This window comes from Prinia subflava, chromosome 1, assembly GCF_021018805.1.
Source record: "Prinia subflava isolate CZ2003 ecotype Zambia chromosome 1, Cam_Psub_1.2, whole genome shotgun sequence".
In the NCBI taxonomy this organism is placed as follows: domain Eukaryota; kingdom Metazoa; phylum Chordata; class Aves; order Passeriformes; family Cisticolidae; genus Prinia; species Prinia subflava.
The window spans coordinates 62,401,251-62,421,939 of record NC_086247.1 but is presented as its reverse complement, the minus strand read 5'-3'; the positions used below and the strand labels follow the sequence as shown (position 1 = coordinate 62,421,939).

The 20,689-nt window shown below is 37.3% G+C and overlaps 1 protein-coding gene across 1 annotated transcript in view; it reads left to right on the top strand.

Moving 5' to 3' along the window:
* The window catches only part of GABBR2 (gamma-aminobutyric acid type B receptor subunit 2), a 465,813-nt gene that overhangs the window by 330,453 nt on the left and 114,671 nt on the right, over nucleotides 1-20,689 (top strand). The window contains exon 13 of the mRNA XM_063398360.1: nucleotides 6,801-6,923. Coding sequence (XP_063254430.1) covers nucleotides 6,801-6,923 — 123 coding nt within the window. The remainder of the gene's footprint in view (nucleotides 1-6,800; nucleotides 6,924-20,689) is intronic.

The following is a 20,689-nucleotide window of genomic DNA, read 5'->3' as shown; positions in this document are numbered from 1 at the left end:
TTTATTCCTGAATAGCTTGAAATTGGATTGTAAATGTAATCAAGTTCATTGATGTTCCCAGCTATTTGGTAACGATGAAGTGTGCTTTCCCAGAGAATTTTTCATTAAGGAAAATATTAAAGTCTAGGTATTTTAATGTTATATCAAACAAAATCAGAATATTTCTTCCTGAGCATTCAAATCCTTCATGAACCTTTTTTTATTTTTCTTGAAGATTTAGGTTCCTTTCAACACCAAAGATGAGAAATCACACCTCTTGTAGAAAGTCCTTTACATTTATAGCCCATGTAATCTTGGGCTCAACAAGAGCATTTCTCTCAAAGGTGAATTTAACCTGCTGTGTTGGTGGGGTATGCAGGTTTCCCAAGGCAGCATGTCTTGCTTTACTTACGGGTGTGAGCAGAAATTAATACAATGTTGAGGGTTTTTTCCAAGACTGTTCTCCAGAACACTACCAAGAATGGTTGGTTCTAATGCTGTCAAGTTGTGCCATTTTTAGGCTAACATGTTTTTTGTTTTTGTCTTTCAAAAGAGTTTTGTGAAAAATAGTCATAACTCTGTGTGCTCATAATGGTTTGATTAACAATGTTAGTAAAAGAATCACCTCTCCAATTCTCTAGTGCATTGTAGTCATAACTTAGGCTTAGGCTTTCAAAAACAAGGATTTTTATAACTTTTTTTAACCTATCACTTAATCTCTGTACCTCTCTAACCTCTGAAAAGTTTCTATGTTTTGCTTCCCATAGGGAACATCACCACTAGGATATTCCCACTTTTTTGTAAGAGTTGGAGAAGAGGAAAGGTGTCTTCTAATAGATAGCTTCTCCTGGCAGCAGGGCATAGAGTCAACACACCCACATTTGCAATAGCATTACTGGGAGAGTGAGTCTGCCCAATGATGCAATTACCTAAAAAGGAGTCACCAAAGAAGACGTGTTTTAGAAATATGTGCTTTAACAGGTTAGTGACTATAGCTGTTTAATTCTCAAAGCCAAGCTTTTTGATCATATCCAATTGTCCATTTTTGTCAGGAGTACCACACACTCCACTATCCTGAAAGGTGGTCACCAGGTTCTTGGACTACAGGTGTCACAGTAGATCCTCACAGAAAACAGAAGGGTATTTTTTTTTCATTTATAAGTAGATTTACAAATCTTCCATCAAATTACTCAAAATACCTCTGGAAGAATAAAACTTAGCTTTTTACTCCTGGTGACTTACTGGTCAAAATCCTTAATACCGCAACACATGTTTTTTAAAATGTTAGCATTAAAACTCATTAAAACTAATGCAATTGCAGCTTGAGGCATTGCCAATACTAATCATACAATCTATTATAGGAAGTACTCATAATAGCTGTTGAAAAAACACATTGTGGAGTTATTGGGAACAATGCATAATGTGTTTTCAATGGCCTTTTTTTCTCATTCCATTACACAATAGAAATTAAGAATGTATTACAATATAGTTCTCTAAAATATTAATAGCTTTAATAACTCTAAGACTGAATCTCCCTCAGCCCACATAGGGTAAAGTTCACCCACCCACCACTGACTTTGCATCCCCAACCTCCTGGCACCATCCCACTTGTACCGATCCACTTAATATATGTGAGCAAGCCAAAGGTATCCCTGAAACACACTGAGACAAATGAAAGGTTGGTTTATGCAATGGAGAGAGTACCCTGAAGACAAGTTTCATGGTCCCTTTTGAAAACTCAGAGGCTTTAGAATTTCTTTTTCCTGCAAACTCTATTTTCTTTTTTTCCCCTCCAGTTCAGAGGGAGGGCTCTCATCTGCAGGATTTCTGTATGTATCAGGGAGAAGAATACTTGGTTTCAGATATTTGAGGGCTTTTGTAATTGATGTCAGCTATATTCATTTAATTGAATAAGGTCTAGGAAGTTTCACAGAGGGATCCTTTAAAGAGAGTTTCTCTCTATAGATTTCATCCCAAGAGTCTGGGGAAGAGACAACTGAAAAAAAGTTAATTAATAACATTAAGTGTTTATCCAGCTAGTGCCAGAAGGCAAGGGACTATTCTGTCAGCTAGACTAGACAGGGTTGATCTACATAAGAGAAACCAGGATTGCCTTCTTAAACAGAAAAAGATCCTACATTTTAAGTGAAAAAGAAAAAATATATATTTATATCAAAACCTATGAATAAATGCAAAAGCACTCCAAGCCTTTCTATGTTTCTATGAATTCAATTAAAAACCCAACAAACAAACAAACAAACAAACCACAAAAATTTAGCTAATATAGCTTTAAATTTAAAGATATTTTGTTCTGACAAACGGAGGTGCCCTGGAAAAAAGGAACCTAACTCTGGAGAAAAGCCAGGAATAGCTTAACTCTTCAGTCATGCTGGAAAGCTGTGGAAATCACAGAGTACAAAACTAATGTTACATCCTGGAGAAAAGGGTAAGTCTTCATATGTAAGACTCTTTATGGTTTAGAATGGAGTTCAGCTTTAAAGTCTGTGTCATAAACATTTTCAGAGTTGGTTTCTAGTAAGATAAGAAATAACAGAAAGTTTTCCTAGCCACAACTATAAAAAACAAATCTAATTTTTAATTACTGTTGGTTGCCAAGTTGCCAGGTGATCCCATGAACTGGTGAATGACAGGGTCCTCCAGGACACAATGGATATGTTTTAGAAAGCAAATGTAAAAAAGCCCAACAAAAGGTTTATGCAATAATAACCAAATGGACATTTGAAGTTACCATGGCTGGTGGTACAGCCTATGATAGTTCTAGAAAATCCTCAAGAGTTTCCATGAGCTGAAACTTTATCCCAGAGCTTTAGACAGATTTTATATCTCCTGTGATCGGACGGCAAGGTCTGTGGAGAGTAAGGACTTTGATCTGTCCTCATGGTCATGAGTTTTCAGAATTATTTTGGTTTGCTCATACAGTGATGTTGCTGAGAAGAAAATGGCCTAGCAGCTTTTATTCTGAGTGAATTTGTTTTGAGGACAGATCTCTTCATATCCAGATATATAGTCCAGACTGGTGGCAATGGCATTTATAACAGTGTGCAGATCTGCCAGGATGAGACAGATTCACCTATCCAATCACAGATGGTAGAAAATATGACTCACAGATGCTGCTGTTTAAGAGTTTGGTTTCAGCAAAGATTCAGGAGCACTTGCAAAAATGGATTTTATTAGCTACCGTGTATTTCTCCAAAGGCTGATTTACTGTTTGCTAGAAGGAAAATGAAAAGGGAAAAAAATGAGAACCTTCCTCTTAAAGAAAAATTACATTTTTGATTGTGAGGAGCCTCAGTATCTCATGACTCTCTTTTGTCAGACAGAGAATTTTTTGGATTTGCAAGATCTGAGTCAGGACTCCTTCAGTGCATCTGGTGTTTCCCAAGGAGTGAATGTACTGAACTTAAGGAGTTGTGGTGGGTGGCAGTGATGGCTAGGGAGAGGGAAAACTGGGCTTCCTGCAGGTGGAATGGGGAGAGCAGCAAGCCTTTTAGAAGTGCTATTAGTGATATACCAGTGGCATTTCTCAGGGCAAATCTCCTTTAGGACAAGCTGACAATGACTGGCAGAAGTGAAAATAATTGAACCTCAGTGCTTTGTTCTGAAAGCTAACATTCTGGTGGAGAGTTCTGCTTCAGAGCTATATTCCAGCAGTGGTTTTGGCGAGGACAGAGCACCACGGTGATGGGTGTGGGAGGCAGCCCCAGGTGTCCTGCATTCAGCCCTCTCCCCCTGCAGCAGCACTAGTACCACTGTGTTTTACAGAGCTCATCACCGTGGTGTAGGTCACTTAGGTTATCTTATGGTCTTTTTTTGCTTGCCTTTCTCCTGGCTGTGTGGCAGAAGTAAGGGATGAATACCTACTCCCAGTGAAAGCTGCTGTGATACAACTCCCCCTCTGTCCAGAAAAGGGCAGACTAATGCAGGAAAAATTACTCCAAGAGGTATCCATAAAGAGCTCCACTGTTTGCTGTATCTCTACTTTTATTTTTTCTAATAACTACTGGTCCAAAAAATGGTTACCAAACTTACAAGTGGACTAGAATACTGATCTGCAGTAGTGCAAGGTCAGGTACAAATGAAAGATGTACAAGAGCAAGGAGAAGTGATGTGAGCATATTAGCAATGCAATCATGAATAGGAAGTTATTTATTTTGATTCTGTGAGTGGATTACCAGTATTACTGCTTTTAATAATATCCTTTCACTCTTTTGCTTCTGGCGTTGCTGTACCCATTTGATTAATATTACCAGGGGTTGGTAAAGCTGAATCCAATGCAACCTTACTTTCAATATGAAGATAGTCCATACAAATACGGAAGACACTGGGCTGCTGCTTACCTATCCTAGGTAAAATGTGCACTGTTTTCATTAGAAAGAGAAGATATTTTGGGTTTTTTTCAAGGAGTCTTTTTGGCTTAGGAGAGCAGAGAGAGACATTTCTGGCAAGATGCTTTCACATAGCTTTTAGTTTGTCAAATGCATATTTTTTATTGAAGTTAATTGTTTTCACCTCCTCTTGGGGAGCAGGGAGTGAGGAAGAGAGGGACATGTTTCAGAACATTAATTTTTCTCACCCTTTCTTACCCAGCATAGGTGGGATCAATTGTCTTTTAAAGGCTTTTTTCCCTGCCCGCTGGCTACTGAGAAAGGCTAAACATGTAATAGCTCAACAGCCAACTTCAGTAAAATAAACTACATCAGTTTAAAAGGAAGACCAGCTGAAATACGCCAATACAATAAATTCCCTAGCCATTTAAGAAAAGAAATCTGAGTTAAGGTGTCAACATTTCATCTAAATCCAAATTCTCTACGGACTTGGCTCCCCACTGTTTTCTCTTCCGTGTCTCCACTCACACTAGGAGCAGTACTAGGTATGTTTCACCCAAGACCTGTTTGCAGCCATTAGGAAAGAGATTTAAAAACCCATGGGCTTTTTTTAACAAAGGCTAACCTATTCCTTTTCGGCTTTGATTGCCACTTGATAAACAGCAAAAAGGTCAGACATAGTTCTGTTTTCTCAAAGAAGACAAGGGACCAAGCTGTGTCTGAGAATCTTTGCTTAATACCTTTCATTTTAGCTCAATCAAGAAACACATTTCAGCAGTCTTCCTCCCCCTGCACAGCACACTCAGGCACCTTTTCCTTGCAAAGTTCTCCTTACCAAATCATCCAGCAGCAAAACATATCACCATGAAAGCTGCATCTTCCCCCTTCACCTGCCCTCTTCAGACATGCCTGTGCTGTCTCTCCTGAGATGAGTGTACTGCTTCATTGCTGCCGCAAACTTGTGGAAAGCATCACTTTCCAGTCTTTTATGGCAATGGTACCTACATGGATTTGCATAACTGGTCTCAGGAAATGAAAATAATCTCTCGAGTCCTTTAGCTCATTCTGATTACTAACCTTTATTTTACTCTTAGTTTATTCCAAATTATCTATAAAATAAACCAGCAAATTAACAAAAAAGTGGTGCACAATGTTGCTGAAACATCTTTGGAAACAGAAAATGTATCACACCAAGCAATTTGAGAAACAGACTTTCTGAGGTTCTTCTTACATTATTTCAAATTTTAGTCATTTTTATAATTTCCTTCAGTTTGATAAGAATGTAATGCAAATACAATTTATTCTGCACAGGAATACTAACCTTGCCTCTATTAAGATTAGCTGACACTTCTGGCTTTTTAATGCATTTTTGAAATCCTGATAATTTCATCAAATTGAACTGAAATAATCACAACTTTATTAAGCTTCTCAGGCTTAGTATTTTTGAATATTTCATTTGGATTAAGTCAACTGTTTCCCAGAATGAAAACTTGGGGGGAAAAAGTGGATTTGTCCACGTTAAAGCAATATGGCAATAACTTTTGACTATTGGATGAGTGTTTTAGTAATAGAGGTAGATATGAATTAAGAAACCATGACCATAGACTCAAGAGCACTGAAATAAAATTAATTTGAGCCTGGTATTTTGACATACTTACAACTTTGCAACTGAAATAATGTAATTGCAGTGTATTTTTTCTGTGTTGCTATGTGTACAACAGTAGAAATTACATAGGGATTGTATGTAGTTATAGAAAGCTCTAATACATGGTTTGGATTGTTATTTTTATCAGCAACTCTTGTTTTTCTTTTTTTAACCTAAACCTCGAGCAAAATTAAAAGCATGCTTTACACTGGATGTGCATTAAAGCCTCTGACCTTTGTAATATAGAAAAAATACATCATTCTTTCCCGCTCCCTGGTAATTTTAAACACAGAGACAAAACCCCTCCAAAATAAACTTTTGATAGCTTCTGTGTTTTCCATGTCCAAGAAGGTTATGAAAGAGTGAGCACTAAATTTTAGTGAAAACTACCTTAATGCCTGCTACTGTGAGATACTGATGAACATTTTTCCATATTTGCATGCATAAACACAGTAGTGTTTCCCTAGAATATATTTTTCTCATTTTCCAGGAGTTAACATTAGACCTGGGTTCCAATACAAATGTTTAAGAGTCCTCAAAAAGTCTTTTTAGTACTTGGAAAGCACTTCAGATACTTCTTATAACCATGAAATGAACTAAAATAATTTGTATTACTTTCATCTTTCTATATTTCTTTCCTTTGTTCGTTGTTAAAAATCTTTATTATTAGCAACCTGTGTTTTTCTGCCTATATAAGAATAAAGCTGTACAGGGTCTATCTGTGGCTCATGGGAATCTCCCTGCTTCTTTTTTTCTTTTTTTTTTTTTCTTTTTTTTTTTTTCTTTTTTTTTCTTTTTGTTCCTTTTTTTTTTTTTTTTTGTCTCTCCAGATCATTAAAGACCAGAAGCTACTGGGGATAGTTGGAGGGATGCTACTGATTGATCTTTGCATCCTGATTTGCTGGCAGGTTGTGGATCCTTTGAGGAGGACAGTGGAAAAGTATAACATGGAGGTATGTCCTCAAGCCTGAGTAATACTTATAGCTGCATATCAGTATCTACAGCTTTCCATAAGATTAAGCTAAAGATGTATTAGGTAAAAATGAAAGCAAGTCAAGATGTGTATTTTGGCAGAGGGAGGATTCTGGTTTTTAAAACCAAATCAAGAACAACTGCAACCAAAAAAAATTGTGTACCACAATTTTTCAGGTGTCACATTTCTCTCATTTGTGAGACATTTTATTGGCAAGGGTTGTAAACACAGGAGAGTCCTCTGCTAAGACTCTCTATTAGAGTCTGTTGTAATAAATAATAGATTATCAGAACCCATTAGTGGATTTCAGTAAGAGCTCATTCAAGATAAGTGCAGGAGAGGTCACTGCTTAGGCTGCATTCTTTGTGGAGATGGTCAGGAATTATATTACCTACCTCTATATTTATTTGCAGTAATTTTATGTGCGTGCACCCATACTGATTGTCCCTCTTTTAATGGTATTCCCAGAAAGGTCACACGAGCAATTTTGATAGGCAGGAGGTAATAGCTTAATTCTAGCTGTACACACTTTCCAACATTCTAGTTGGTTTCTAGAAGTGGAGCTGAAGTAGAGCTTTCTGGACAGTAAGAAATGTGGCAGCAACAATTCTTGGCTAGGAAAAAACGTCTATATGTATGTAGATTTGCATTGATTGAGAGTTTATTGCCTCCGACATGGAAAACCAGGTTATATGAGGACAATCTAGAAGCGTTAGTCTCTTCTCCAGTACTTAGCAATCAGTAAGAAAAAGAACAGTAGTTTTCTCTTCTGATATTAACATTTACAGGAAAATAGATACCATTTTACTCCACTGCTTTTACTTTGTTCTTACTTTGCAGTGTAGCTCTGGAATTTTATTAGGAGAAGATCTTACTATTTTAGTATAATTTGCAGAAGATACCGTGGAACAATGACTGCAAGAGATTTCTTTGAAGAAATCATTTTAGAGTCTCAAAAGATTTGTCTCAGTCATTCCTTAGAGTTTGAAAGACTTCCCAGCTAATACAATTAAAAAATAGGAAATGTAACTGAAATTTGTCTTCTGGAGACACTTCTGGTCTATGAGTGTATAGCTTGTAGACATAGCAACTTGTTGAGAGCCTTGTTTATTTCATTTTGCTCCAATTGTATAGTGATATTTCAGTTGTCTGTATTGTTAACATTTTCTCTGCTTACCTGAACTCAAACATATTATGACAAATAGTCACAAAATCCAATTAAAATAATCTCAGATAGAAGGAATTTTACTTTTTACTTCAGTTTAAACTAAAGATCCTGGTATCTAGTCATACGAGATTCACTTGAGTAAAATGTCCATAGACAGCAGCTGTCTATGAACTGTGAAGTTCAACCATAAATAACATATATTTGGAAAACAATGTTTACTGTAGTTTTAAATTATTACAATTTCTATCTGAACTTTTCAGTGTATATTCTTTGATCATCTAATGTATAATGCTAAAAACTTAGTGTGTTTTTTCCACGTTTGGGGCTTTCCAGACCACAGGACTGTACACCAGTTGCCTGAACTTTGCATAAGAACTGAAATTCTCCTGGAATGATATGAGCCCATGCAAAGTGACATTCCCTGAATGCACACATGACAATGTTTGATATTTTGATCTCTCAGCATAGAACTGACTTGAACTTACTGTTAGAGCTCTTAGCTATTACTGTAAGTTACGCAGAGTATTTTTTAAGCTAATGGATTTGGGGTGGGAAGGAAGTAAAAGTATTGTGCTAGCAAATATAGTCATTAAACTATTGTATGTGCATAAAATATGTTACCATAAAAGCAGTGAGGTGAACTGCAATTTGCTTTCCTGAAGCACACCTCTTAAGGTCTCAAAAACTCCTGTGTAAAAGTAAATGACAATTGTCTTTGCTGCTCTTATTGCTATTATTGTGGTTGTTATTACATTCTTTTTAAATTTTTAGGTTTTTAAAGTGTAATGATGAATTCTTTAGTTGAGTTTGATTGAGCACATCTTTTCTGTGTTTGAAAAATACTTGCCTCATAATAAACACTACTGGTGGCAAGTTTTTGTTTTATTTCAGGAATATTTTGTAGTGGATATTTCTTGTCCCACTTGATTCTGTGAAATAATTTTAACGGGATTATTTTTTCAGTTAAAGCTAATCCAAGTGATAAAAATTAAACTAAATGTAGGCTCCAAAGTCATGAATGCAATCAGTCATTCTAGCTAATGAACCATTTGAGTTCTGTTTATGAATACTCATCAGCTTCCTACGTGATGGTTCTGCATTTGGCTTCCATCAGGTGGCCCTCTGCTAGTTGTGTCTTCATAAACACCTCAATCAAAGGAACCAAGACAAGAAGCCTAAAGACTGGTAATGTCCTGTGCTGTTTGCTATGATTCACAAAATAGTTCGTTTTAACGAAGGAGCAGCAGTAAATCATCAAGAACTTTTTAAAAGAATTCTTAAACCCAGAACTTAAAAATCCAGGGTCCTTTTCTGGAACTGTTTGTAAATTCTGTGCAACCCATGCCTTATAATCTGAGCATAGGCAGTCTAAATCTAAAAATGCAGAGGGAAGTGAGGGCATTTGTAAAGACTCGTGAAGGCATTTGTAAAGACTCTCTGGTCAATTCAGAAGGCAGAAATAGTAGGGATTTTGAGTCTGTCAGTTTTCTGGCATCCTGACCCCACAGGTCTGGTTTCTCTAGGAAAGGCACATCTGTGGCTGCCATAAGACACCATGTTAAAAGTTTTGATGACTGAACCATAAAGCATCCAGATCCTCCAGTCATCAGTAGGGGAAGTAGTTTATGGTATATGGATAATAAAGTTGCTGGATAAAAGAGGTTAAAGACCCAGGCAGGGAGGACGTTAAAACTTCCCAAACTGTGTGCTGATCTGCAGAAGAACTGTAACACTGTCCCTATGTACATTTCCCAAGAGTGCTGAAGGCTTGATTTTCACATAATGCAAAAGCATTTGGTGACACAAAGTTCAAGCAGCAGTGTAAAAAAGAAGGGAATTGAACCATAATGTTACTTCTATTTATATGTGTTCCTAGTTGCACTGTCTGTAATATTTCTCCTTTTGCTAATTTTTCAGACCAGTGGAGGGACCAATCACTTTTTTCTCACTAGGTTCTTCCTAGGCTGAACTGAGAATTTGCTTTTTTCATCATAATTCACTTCTTTGTTGTAATCAAAATGCTCTGCAGTTATGCTCAGATCTTAGTTAGGTTTCTGCCAGACTAAGTTGCTCCCAGTCATGTGAACTGGAGTGCATCTTTCCTTCACTGTCTCACTGGCTGGGCTCTTGGGCTCTACTGCCCATAAGGAATTATGGTGCTTCTGTGGTTATGGCTGTAGAAGAGTTTTGCTAGGCTCTACCATTTCTGCTTTTTGACCTGCTTTCTTAAGAAGGCAATGTTTATGTGCTAGGGTGCTCAGTGTAATTTTTCTTTCTCAGTGCCTAACAAACTTTGCCCGTTTCGGTCAAATCTGACAAATTAGAACAGATACAGCTCTGAAGTACATAGGACCACAACAGATTTCTGGAAACACCCAGCTGTGTGGAGGATAGGTTCTGGTAGTGTCTTCTCTAAGAGAAGGATCACAGAGTGAGTTTTTCCCTTTGTCTAAAGGCAGATATTTTAAATGACCTGCTACAGGGGAGCTTCAGTCTTAGCCAAAGAGAATCTAGCCACAAGACAAAAACTACTTAGGAAACCAGCTTGCTCTAATTTCAGTTGCTCAGCTGTGCTGGGATGAACCCACAGTCTGAAATAGCAAAATACTTTAGAAAGTGGAGTCTGTGCAATAGCCATATCATAATTCAGTTATGTACTTAGTAGTTGAAAGGCTCTGTGTGTACACATGCACTCACACTCACCTCTTGCTTGTAATTAGCTCAGTTAGTCAGAGCATGGCACTGATAATGCCAAGGCCAAGGCCATGTATTCGGTCCCTGTGTGGTCCATTCACTTAAGAGCTGGGCTCAGTGATTCTTGTGGGTCCCTTCCAACTCATAACATTCTGTGATTCTATGGTGTAGTAGCTCTTTTACTCTAGAATTCAGCTTGAGCACCTCTGATGGCTTCTCTTCTTCCAACACAAACATCTATGAAACAGATTGGATCTCTGGCCTTGGAAGGTAGACAGTGATAATGTTTAAAAAATAATAACTTGTAGGGGAGATGAACCACCTTTAATAATTCCCAAGGTAAAAAGATCTTGTATTAGTGTTAGATTCAATGAAAGTAGTACCTAGCACACTTGATGCTAATATTTCTTGTAAAATTTTAAAATGTTTATCCAGGGCAGCAGCCTTTCATTCCTTGATGTCTTAGTACCAATTAAGTAGTTATTTCTGTGATGTTTCCTCTTATGCGTTCTTATGATAGCATTATCAATATTTAAAAATAAACTTCATTCTGGTATTTGGAATACTAGTATTTAAGGTTTCACCCTAATTTGTCCTGGGATGGTAATAAACATGAAATTGAGAAAAAAATCTGAATGAGATGCCATTTTAGAAGATACAGAAGAGAAAAAGAGATCAATGAGACATGTCTTATTTGGGCTTCTAGCATTCATATAAATGTAAAATGCAGAAACCAATATAGGAAACTTTATATGATGATGTTGCAATAACAAAAATACCAACAGGCAGGAAAGATTAGTAGGCTATGCCAGTGTCAGAATAGTGCAGTATGTTAAAGGAAAGTCAATTCATATTACCCAAATTAATAATATCAGTGCATGAGACAAAATTCCTGTGCATTTCAAGTGTATAACAGTGCTGCCAGACACATATTACTAAATAAAAAGCCAGAAAGTCTGCTTTGACTGATCTGTTGAGGGACTTATAAACATTGTAAAACCAAAAAAATGTCTATATAAACTGGACAAATGTGCTCCTCAGACTAACTCTTTTGTAATTCAACAAATTAGAGAACCCACAGACAGAGAATTGAGCCTTGATTTCATTCTGAATAGCACACAGAATCTGCCCCAAAGTCTTAGTATCTGAAAGAGTCTTCCATAGCTACAAATAAATCATTCTTAGATTTGATAGCTTTGAAGAAACAACAACCAAAAAAGGTCTGTAGAATGGTACTCAACATTAGAATGCAGAGGAACATTAAACTGAGGAAGCCTCTTAAAGAGAGACTGAAGAGAAAACTATATACAGTTAAATCTTTGCAGGTGGTTTAGAGAGTATTAAGAATTTCATATGTGAGACACAGAGTGAATTCATGCCACACATCAAGTAAGACTTGAAAAGGAAACGATTCAGCATGACAAAACAGCAGGAAGACACCTTTCAAAAAAAAAAAATTTATATCCAAATGGAGAAAATACACAAGATCATAATGTCTGGTAAGTTAAATGTAGAAGACAATAAAGCAGTCTAAAAAAGCATCTTACAATGAATGGAAAAAGAATGATAAATCTTTCTGTGAATACCAGTAACACCAAGTTTGCCACGGAGTCTTGGGAATAATATTTAAGCAGAATAGATGATCATTACTTGAAGAAAATAAAGCTATGTGGAATGATTAAGTGATTGCTTTGCTGCTTTGTTCAGCAAAATTCTTAGTGGAAAGGTTTGTGGAGATTGCTGTGCCAGAACCCTTTTGATGAAATTGCTGAGGAGTGATTGGAGTTGCTGGTAGAAATAGGGAAACTGATCAGAAATAAATCAATGGAAAAAAATCTATTCTCCCAGGTTTTCTGTAGCAATTCAAAAGAATAATTGTCAAATTACTGACAATAGTATGTAACCATTAGCTCAGAACTGCTTTGATATCTGAGCAAAATGTTGCAAATATCTTGCCATGTTTTCAAGACAGAGTAGAAACCTTAAACTTGTAAGTTAATGTAGTAGGCCAACTGAAAGAAATTATACTCAGGAATAGGATTAGAAATTGGTATGCTACTTTGAGGAGGAGTTTACATAGCATTTGTGAAGGAATTAAGTCATTAAAACTTAGTGAAGTCCTTTGAAGAAGCCAGCAGACATGAATAGAAGCTGACACAGCCAGCTAGGTCTCAAAAAAGGACTCATCAATTCCTTTCATCAAGGGCTCTCACAGAAAGGAAATAGACGTGGAATATGAGAGAAGCCCTTAAATGGGTATGCAGTTCTTTAGAATAAGAAAACAGAACTAAGAAATAAATAAAAGTTCAACTTCTAGAAAGGAGGCATGTAGCTAGTAGAGTCCTTCAGGACAAGTCCAAGTCTTTGTGCTGGTACCTGTACTGTTCAGTGGAAGAGGTTATATCAAGTTATTTCAGAAAATAAAAATGAGGGCTGACTGTGAGGAATTCAGGACAGACATTGCAAAGCTTAACATAAAGTGAAATGCTCTTTCCTTATTGCAGCTGCAGCAGTAAAAATAAATGTTGTCTTGTTTGTGATGTAAACCCTTTCTGATATAGAGGAAGATGGAATTATAGATTTAAGTTCAGCTAGAGGAAACCCATAAATAGATTAAATAGATTGAGTACATCTTACATATTTTTGAATTTGACAGACATGACTGGCTTAAAACAATTATAACTGCCTAAAGTTTTCATTTAAATATCTAACCCAAAAAAAAAAAATCACGTTTAACTGGCTTGACACAGCTCTCTGAGCACCCAAATATGTTGAGCATATCCTCAATAGATAGTTGTACGTACAACAGGACTGGAGGAATAAATATTGTTCCTGGGTATCTGATTGTCTTTTGTGTGGGACTGCTCCTAGAACCTGAAGAAATCAATACTACGGAGCTGTTATTTGGGCTGTAGACGAATTTAACTGTATATAGATATACAATTCTAAAAATTACTCACAATAATAATGCAAGGTCAATAGTAAGTGAGAGCGAACGTAACTGAGATGGGATGTAAAGAGTACTCAGGAAGGAGTGGATATATGTGTGAAAGTCCAAGGTGAGCATGGTACCTGATGGGTCCCTGATGGACTAATTAACTAAGAGGTGTGGCCACCAAATATAAAGCGTTTCCTTAGGACAAACTTTTGTCTTTTATAATTTTTTGTCCCTATATTTTTTCAATGAAATTTACGTGAAAGTTTGGATTCGACTGCACAGATGTTGATGTTTTTCTTTAATATCCCTTCTCATTAATAACACTGCTGTTGAAGGGACTGGAAAATACTGTGGTCCAAAATTGTACACAGAGGAGTACGGGGTGGGCTGGGGGAGAGGAGAGGGTGTTAGTATTCACATGATAGCATGGGAGTAACATAGGTATGGAATTGGTGAAGATGTCTGCTTCAAATTCATGCACACAAGCAGAGTTTTGTAAATTCTTTGACGTTTTGGAAAAGTCGGATCACGTTCTTTTCTCTTTCTGCACATGTATATATGCATAAACAGATGTTTATGGGGTTTTGTTTATATAATGCTGTTCAGTCAGCTAACAGCTGGATTAGAGAGAACTTTGTCAAATGTGGATGTGAAATGAAGAATTTAATTGGCTGAAGTTGTTTCTGGAGGTGTCCAGCCTAATGCAGGTCAGAACTTGTTAGTCAATTTGTTCTCTAAATATCATTAAGCCCATCTGTTTCCCCTACTATTTTTTAAATAAATTTAATTTCTTTCCTTCCAATTTGAAATATTACAGACTGTGGGAGCCAAATGTCTCCTGAAATCTGTAGCCTGCTTTCAAACCCTGCCTTTGTACCTCTCAGCAGGCGGCCCGCCAGGAGTAGGTGAAACTGAGAACTCTTAACTTGCATCTGCTGAGATGCTCTGGTGGCTGGCAGATGCTCCATAAAGGAGGAAAATGAATGGCCATTAAAGTAATCTGTAAACCTTCCACCAGCCCAGAGGACCTAGTGCAGGTCCAAAGAAAGAGTAAATAGTAAAGAGTAAAAGCTGGTTTACGTCTCTCTTTCGTTTGACATCAGTTTCCAAGGAAACAGAACAAAACGTGAGAGCTGGGAGCCAGCAGCTGAGATTGACTCAGCTGGTGGCTAGTCCTGCTTCTGTTCCCATGGAAACATGTATCAAATTGGCAAAAATAAGGAAATTGGGCAGTGTCAGTTCCAAAATGGCAGGATGAATGGCTGCTGCTTAACAACAGCTGCTTAACAAGATGATGCTTGCTGGTACTTATTCCTCTTCAATAAACAATTGCAATTTTAGTTCTACCTCCCCAAAAAACCAGTATTTCCCCACCTCAGGAATGTAGGAACCACTGTCATTGACCAGACTTGTAACTTCTCTTGAGCAGAACCTCATTTAAAATAATGACTGGCCCAAATACTTTCAGAGGTGGATGCCAGAAATGTGTAGTGCACATCTGAAAGTTCATCTGTCACACTTGAAAATTTCAGCTGTGATTCATGATTAGTAACTTGAGCAGTTGTGTATAGCTCATAACTCTTATACTCTCACTAACTGAACACTTTTCTTATTCCCATAAGTGTCAGGGGGTTTTGACTCTTGCAAACTTTGCGCAGATCAGTGTAATTGCAAACAAGACACAGTGAGAAGAACTTCCTTTCTCAGTTTTGGAAATGTTGCTTTTCAGTCTCATTGAACATACGTTATTTTTCTTTTAGGGAAAAGGACAAGAATTGCGTCTTCTACATCTCCTTTGGCAGCACCAATCATTACTATGCATCTGTGTGTTTGCAACCTTATTTTCCTCTTCTCTCTTTGGTAGACAGTCCCAGTCTTATTAAGCTCTTTTTCATGTGACATAGAAACTCTAAAACATCCTTTTAGTTATGATGATAATATTGCATATTTTAGAAGATCTGTGTAATGTGTTTTATCTATTATTCATTCTCTTCCATATATTTAGTATATTATTTTTCACTGTTGCACACCATTGAACAAAATTTTGGACGTCACTGTGAAAGTGATTCCCGGATCATTTCCATGAATTATGACTCTGAGGAGATGTATAAGTAGTTCCACTGTTTTTACAGTTGCATTATGGCTACTGAAATCAAATTCCACTTGTCATCATATGGCCCCCTCAGTTACACTCCTCAAACATTTTTAGATTCAATTAATCTCAATGGTTTTGTCTGGGTATTTTCATGGTTGTGCTCTTGGCCAGCACTGATTTTCGTATGGAATTATGGTTCTTAGAGTAGAAGTATTATTCTGGAATACGGAAGCATGATAGTGGAGGGGTTTTGTTATGTAATTATTGTTACTTGTGCTACTGTTATGTAGTCCCATTTCTGGCCTGTCACTGCTACTTTGCAGTAGCTGCTCTGCTTCCAGAGGTACCCAAGGGGTACCCATCCTTTCAAACGGAATTCCAGGCTGTTGTTCTCCCTTGGGATTTTATAGCGTAATCCCTAGTCCTCAGTGAATTAGTCTATTGGAGGAAAGGAAATCAGATGTCAGATATCTAACTCCAACAAGTCAATACATGCACATGGACCTAAGCAGCCATTAACCACTTACAATAGCAACACTGCTGAGATTGTTGTGTGAGACAACCACCTAACCATCATTAATAGCAGCAGACACATCAGTTATCAGGGATACCTGGCTGCTTCACACAGAAGGCACTGTGACAGTTTTGTTCATTCACTGAGGAGGCTCAGTATATAAAAGACCCAGTGGCACTTCTTCACTTTAAACTTCAAATACATAGGATACAATCATTCAGATTTATTTCCTTGAAGCCAGAGCCAATTTTAATGCTGACTGCATACTCCTTTATGAGACTACAGTGTTGGTATAGGACAATGCTGATATTTTTGGCAGTGACGAACTGCCTACCAAAGAGAAACATAGCTGGATTTAGAGTATTTCAGCATTTGTTAAGTAGTACCACATTAGTGAGATCATAGAAGCTCTTTTCCTCACATGCTTGCCTTCTTCTTTCAAAGGTAAGTGATAAGTCTCTGTGAGATCTCTGGACACATTTTCACTTGAACTTCATATTGAGTGTCAAGGTTTACAGGCTTTGTAATCCAGACAAGAATATTTTTTGCTCTTTTTTTGAGTGATTTCAGTTGTTAATATCAGAAGCAAAAAAAGATAAGAAAACTCCTCTCCGTCAATCACCAAAACCTGATGAGGCAAAACTTCCATAAAACACTCTAGGAACTGATTAATCTTCTTTGCTGCATTTTATCCTGGGTGCTCAATGTTCAACCCTTTCTAGCATTGTAGCATCTCTCTTGTTTTCTGAAAGAAACCACGGCTGGAGAAAGACAGACTTTAATGCTTATGCCCAAAATCAGATGCTGATATGGATAAAAAGAACCATAATGAATTACTCCACAAATATGCTAAAGCTGCAATAGAGACCAAGAAAATCTTTCCACCAGACATCTCTGAAAATAAAGAATTCTGTATTAAAATAGCTATTTAGGATAGCAAATTATCTAATGTAATTAGTACTTCTTTGGGGGAAGAATATTCTCTTGTTCCTTCAAATGTTTAAATAGGCTGATACTGAAAAGATACAATCTGGATATTTAAAACCATTTCTTAAAAAACATTCTTTCAATCATAAGCAAGTTTATGGATAAGGCAAGCCTCAAGCTTATATTATAGGTAATTATAGGTAGTATCATTTGCCTAGAATGTCCTGAGTTCTGTCTGACAAACTGTGCTGGAACAGATTAATGGCAGTGATTAGTCCTGTTGTCAGTTTGGAAAAGCAGGCCATGAGTTACCTGCCACAAGATTTTTATGCAGTGCTTGACCATGAAGTAATGCACTCTCTCTCAAAAAGAGCACCTTGGCTTTGCACTAAAACCACTTCAGCATTGCTCAAACTTAATAGGAACTGATGTCCTTTTCCTTCGAGGTGAAGTGCCAGTGGAGCACTTTTGTTTGTAAGCAGACCCAGGGAGACAGGGAGAGCTGGCTGGGCAGCAAGGGCACACACAGGCAGCAAGCAGCTGGCAGAGTGCTGCAGACTTAACCCAGACTTGGTGCTGGTGGGCAGAGGGCCTGATGAAGAGCTTCCTTGAGCAGAGCCATCCTCTTCATGGCTATGCAGTATGGGTCATTTCACTTCTGTGTTTGGTTCTCCAGGCTTCCTCATTGTTACTACGCTCTCTTACAGAGCAACATCTGTAAACAATGGACTGTATTTGTGCCTAAACCTTGAAGACTCTGTCCTTCTCTAACAAAGAAATGCAGTCGTATTTTGAAAACTATTTTTAAAAAAGTGCTAGTACCAACTCAGGACATTTTCTGCTAGTGCCTTGGGCCATTCTCTGCTGGAGTTTCCCATATAGTAGTAAATCAAAGCCTTTATATGATTATATCTTAGGTATGTAAAATTGTTTTGCTTTAGAGGGGAAAATTGTTTCTTCTCTGATAAGCACACTCTAAAACTTAAATGCATATTTCATATGCAAGTGAGAAAAAATCTTTTTTCTCTGGTGATGCCTTAAGTTTTAGCATTCATATTTTCTAGATTCTGTACTGCATTGGTATATAACTGAACTTCATATAAAGTGTAAGCAAGTTCTCTTCAAGTTCAGTTAGACAAAACAATCCTTTTCCAGCCTGATATTCAAGGCCACTGTTGCAGCTTCAGGTCCAAGAAGTATAACCAACAGCAAATGGAGGAGAGCAATCTGGGAGGGTGGGACTTCATAACCTGAAGCTGTAAGTGGACAATTGACCCCAATATGTAAAAGGACCAAAATTTGCAAAAGTGTGAAGTCATTATCAGGGGTCCATCTTGGCTGGAGCCACAGCCAGGCTCTTGTACAGCCCAAGGTGTACCCTTTGAAGGCTTTTTAATAAATACCTACTTTATTCCTTTAACACTGTCTAGCCTCTGTTCCAGGTAGCCTTGCAAGGCATCACTGGCAAACACCAGAAGGAACTTTCCTATAAAACTTGCAGATTTTCATAAATTTCAGCTGTGGAAAAGCAAAGATTGTTTCTCAATTAGCTGTCCACTGCATTAATATCCAGCAGAATGTGTTTATGCCTATGCATTTTTATTGTAAAATACCCTCCCCAATAGACTTCTCTCGCTGGATAAAAGAGAAGAAACACATAACAGCTGTTAACCACACTATTAATGAGGCCAATATGCATTAGCAATACTTCAGTTGCATATGCATTTTTTTAAATGTAAAACAGAGGGCATCTTGCTTTTTAAAGACATGAAGTCTACTTTCCAAACTGTCCATGTTCTTTGACCTTCAGCAGCTCTATTCTGGGAAGTGTATTCCTTCCTTCCATGCTTCTCTACCCTCCTGTAATCCTTTCTTCTGCCTGTCTGTGTGAACTGTCACACTTAACAAATCTTACCTCATGCTCACTTTCACTACCATAATGTGCAGGTCATTCATTAAACTGACTGTGTGAAAATACAGCAAACTTGTGGCTTAGGCCAGCTCAGCTTTAGATCACTACCCACTCTTGAGCAGCTGTTAAAGACTGGTGGTGAGCTGACTGCAGGTGACCATCAGTCAGAAGTAAGAAGAAAAAGTGAAAAATGGATGCAGATTGGACAATTTCCCAAGAGAGGTACTCACTTCTCTTTTTGTTAAGAATGCTGAGACGGCTCAAATCCAATAATTCATTTTCTTTTCTTTAAAGAAAGAGTTATGAATCAACCATAATCACACAGGTTGACATGGACATTCTTCTGGACAGTCAGTGTAAGGCTTCCCAGTAAGACCTGATTTAATGGTTTTTAGTTAAGACTCAAAAATAAATGCTTAAATAAATGCACGTAACTAATTAGTTATGTGGAAGTGGAGTGAGTTCCTAGTGCATGAGGGTGTCTCGTAAAGGGAGAGACCCAGTCCACACAGCTATAGCTGCCTGGCAGCCCTCCTTGTTGGTTTTTTCTGTGGGCTTTTTTTTGGTTTGGGGGGTTGTATGCTTTTGGGGGGGGTTGTGGGGTTTTTGTTTGGTGGTTGTGGTAGTTTACAGACTTTTCTGTAAACTATTTGTAAACTATTATCAACTTTTCTGTTGATATTTCAGTTCTGGTATTTGGTCAGGGACATAATTGAAATGACCAATTGTTTGGATTCTGATTGACAAAAGCTGGATATTCCTGTTATTTGTTTCTGTGTGCTGGTTACTTCCCTGCAGAAAAGATCTTTTAATCTATCTGCTCTGATTAGTTCTCTCACATTTTTGGGGGCTGTTGCAAATAAAAGTGGAACACCACACCTGCATCCTAAATTTGTAGGGCTAATGATAGAAAGTTCCATTTACTATGGAATTTTCTGTTTGCAATAATACCATTGAGCCAGCACATAACTTTGAGCAGAAGATGAAAGCAAAATGAGTATTTTTTGATTCCAAAATGGAGATGCTCTTCAGCTTTGCTATCCAGGTTGAAAGCACACATCTTTAATGCTTTCTTTGGGATCTAATCTTACAATAATGCTGTAAGCAGTTTAAACCAAAGTATTTTTAGGTTTTTTTTCCATATTTTTCATTTGCATACATTAATATAGAAGAAAGAACAGCCAGTTAAAGCACTCTGGAGACACATCCAGGATGGAAATATATGTGTGATGGCAAACCATCAAACAATATTATAAGAAATAACATTACAAAGGAATTGGGCTGGAATAAGATGGAAAAGATCACTGTGGGGGCAATTTGGATTTTTTTTTCCTCTTTTCTAGTGTTTGGAGTGTTTTTAATAAATTAGTAAAATTTTAATTAATATGAAATGAGATCCATATCAGAAATTATGAAAGTAATTAGTTAAGCAGTTAAATTTATGAACTTTGACAAGTCATGTCCACGAGTCAGTATGACACTGATTTCATGAATTGAA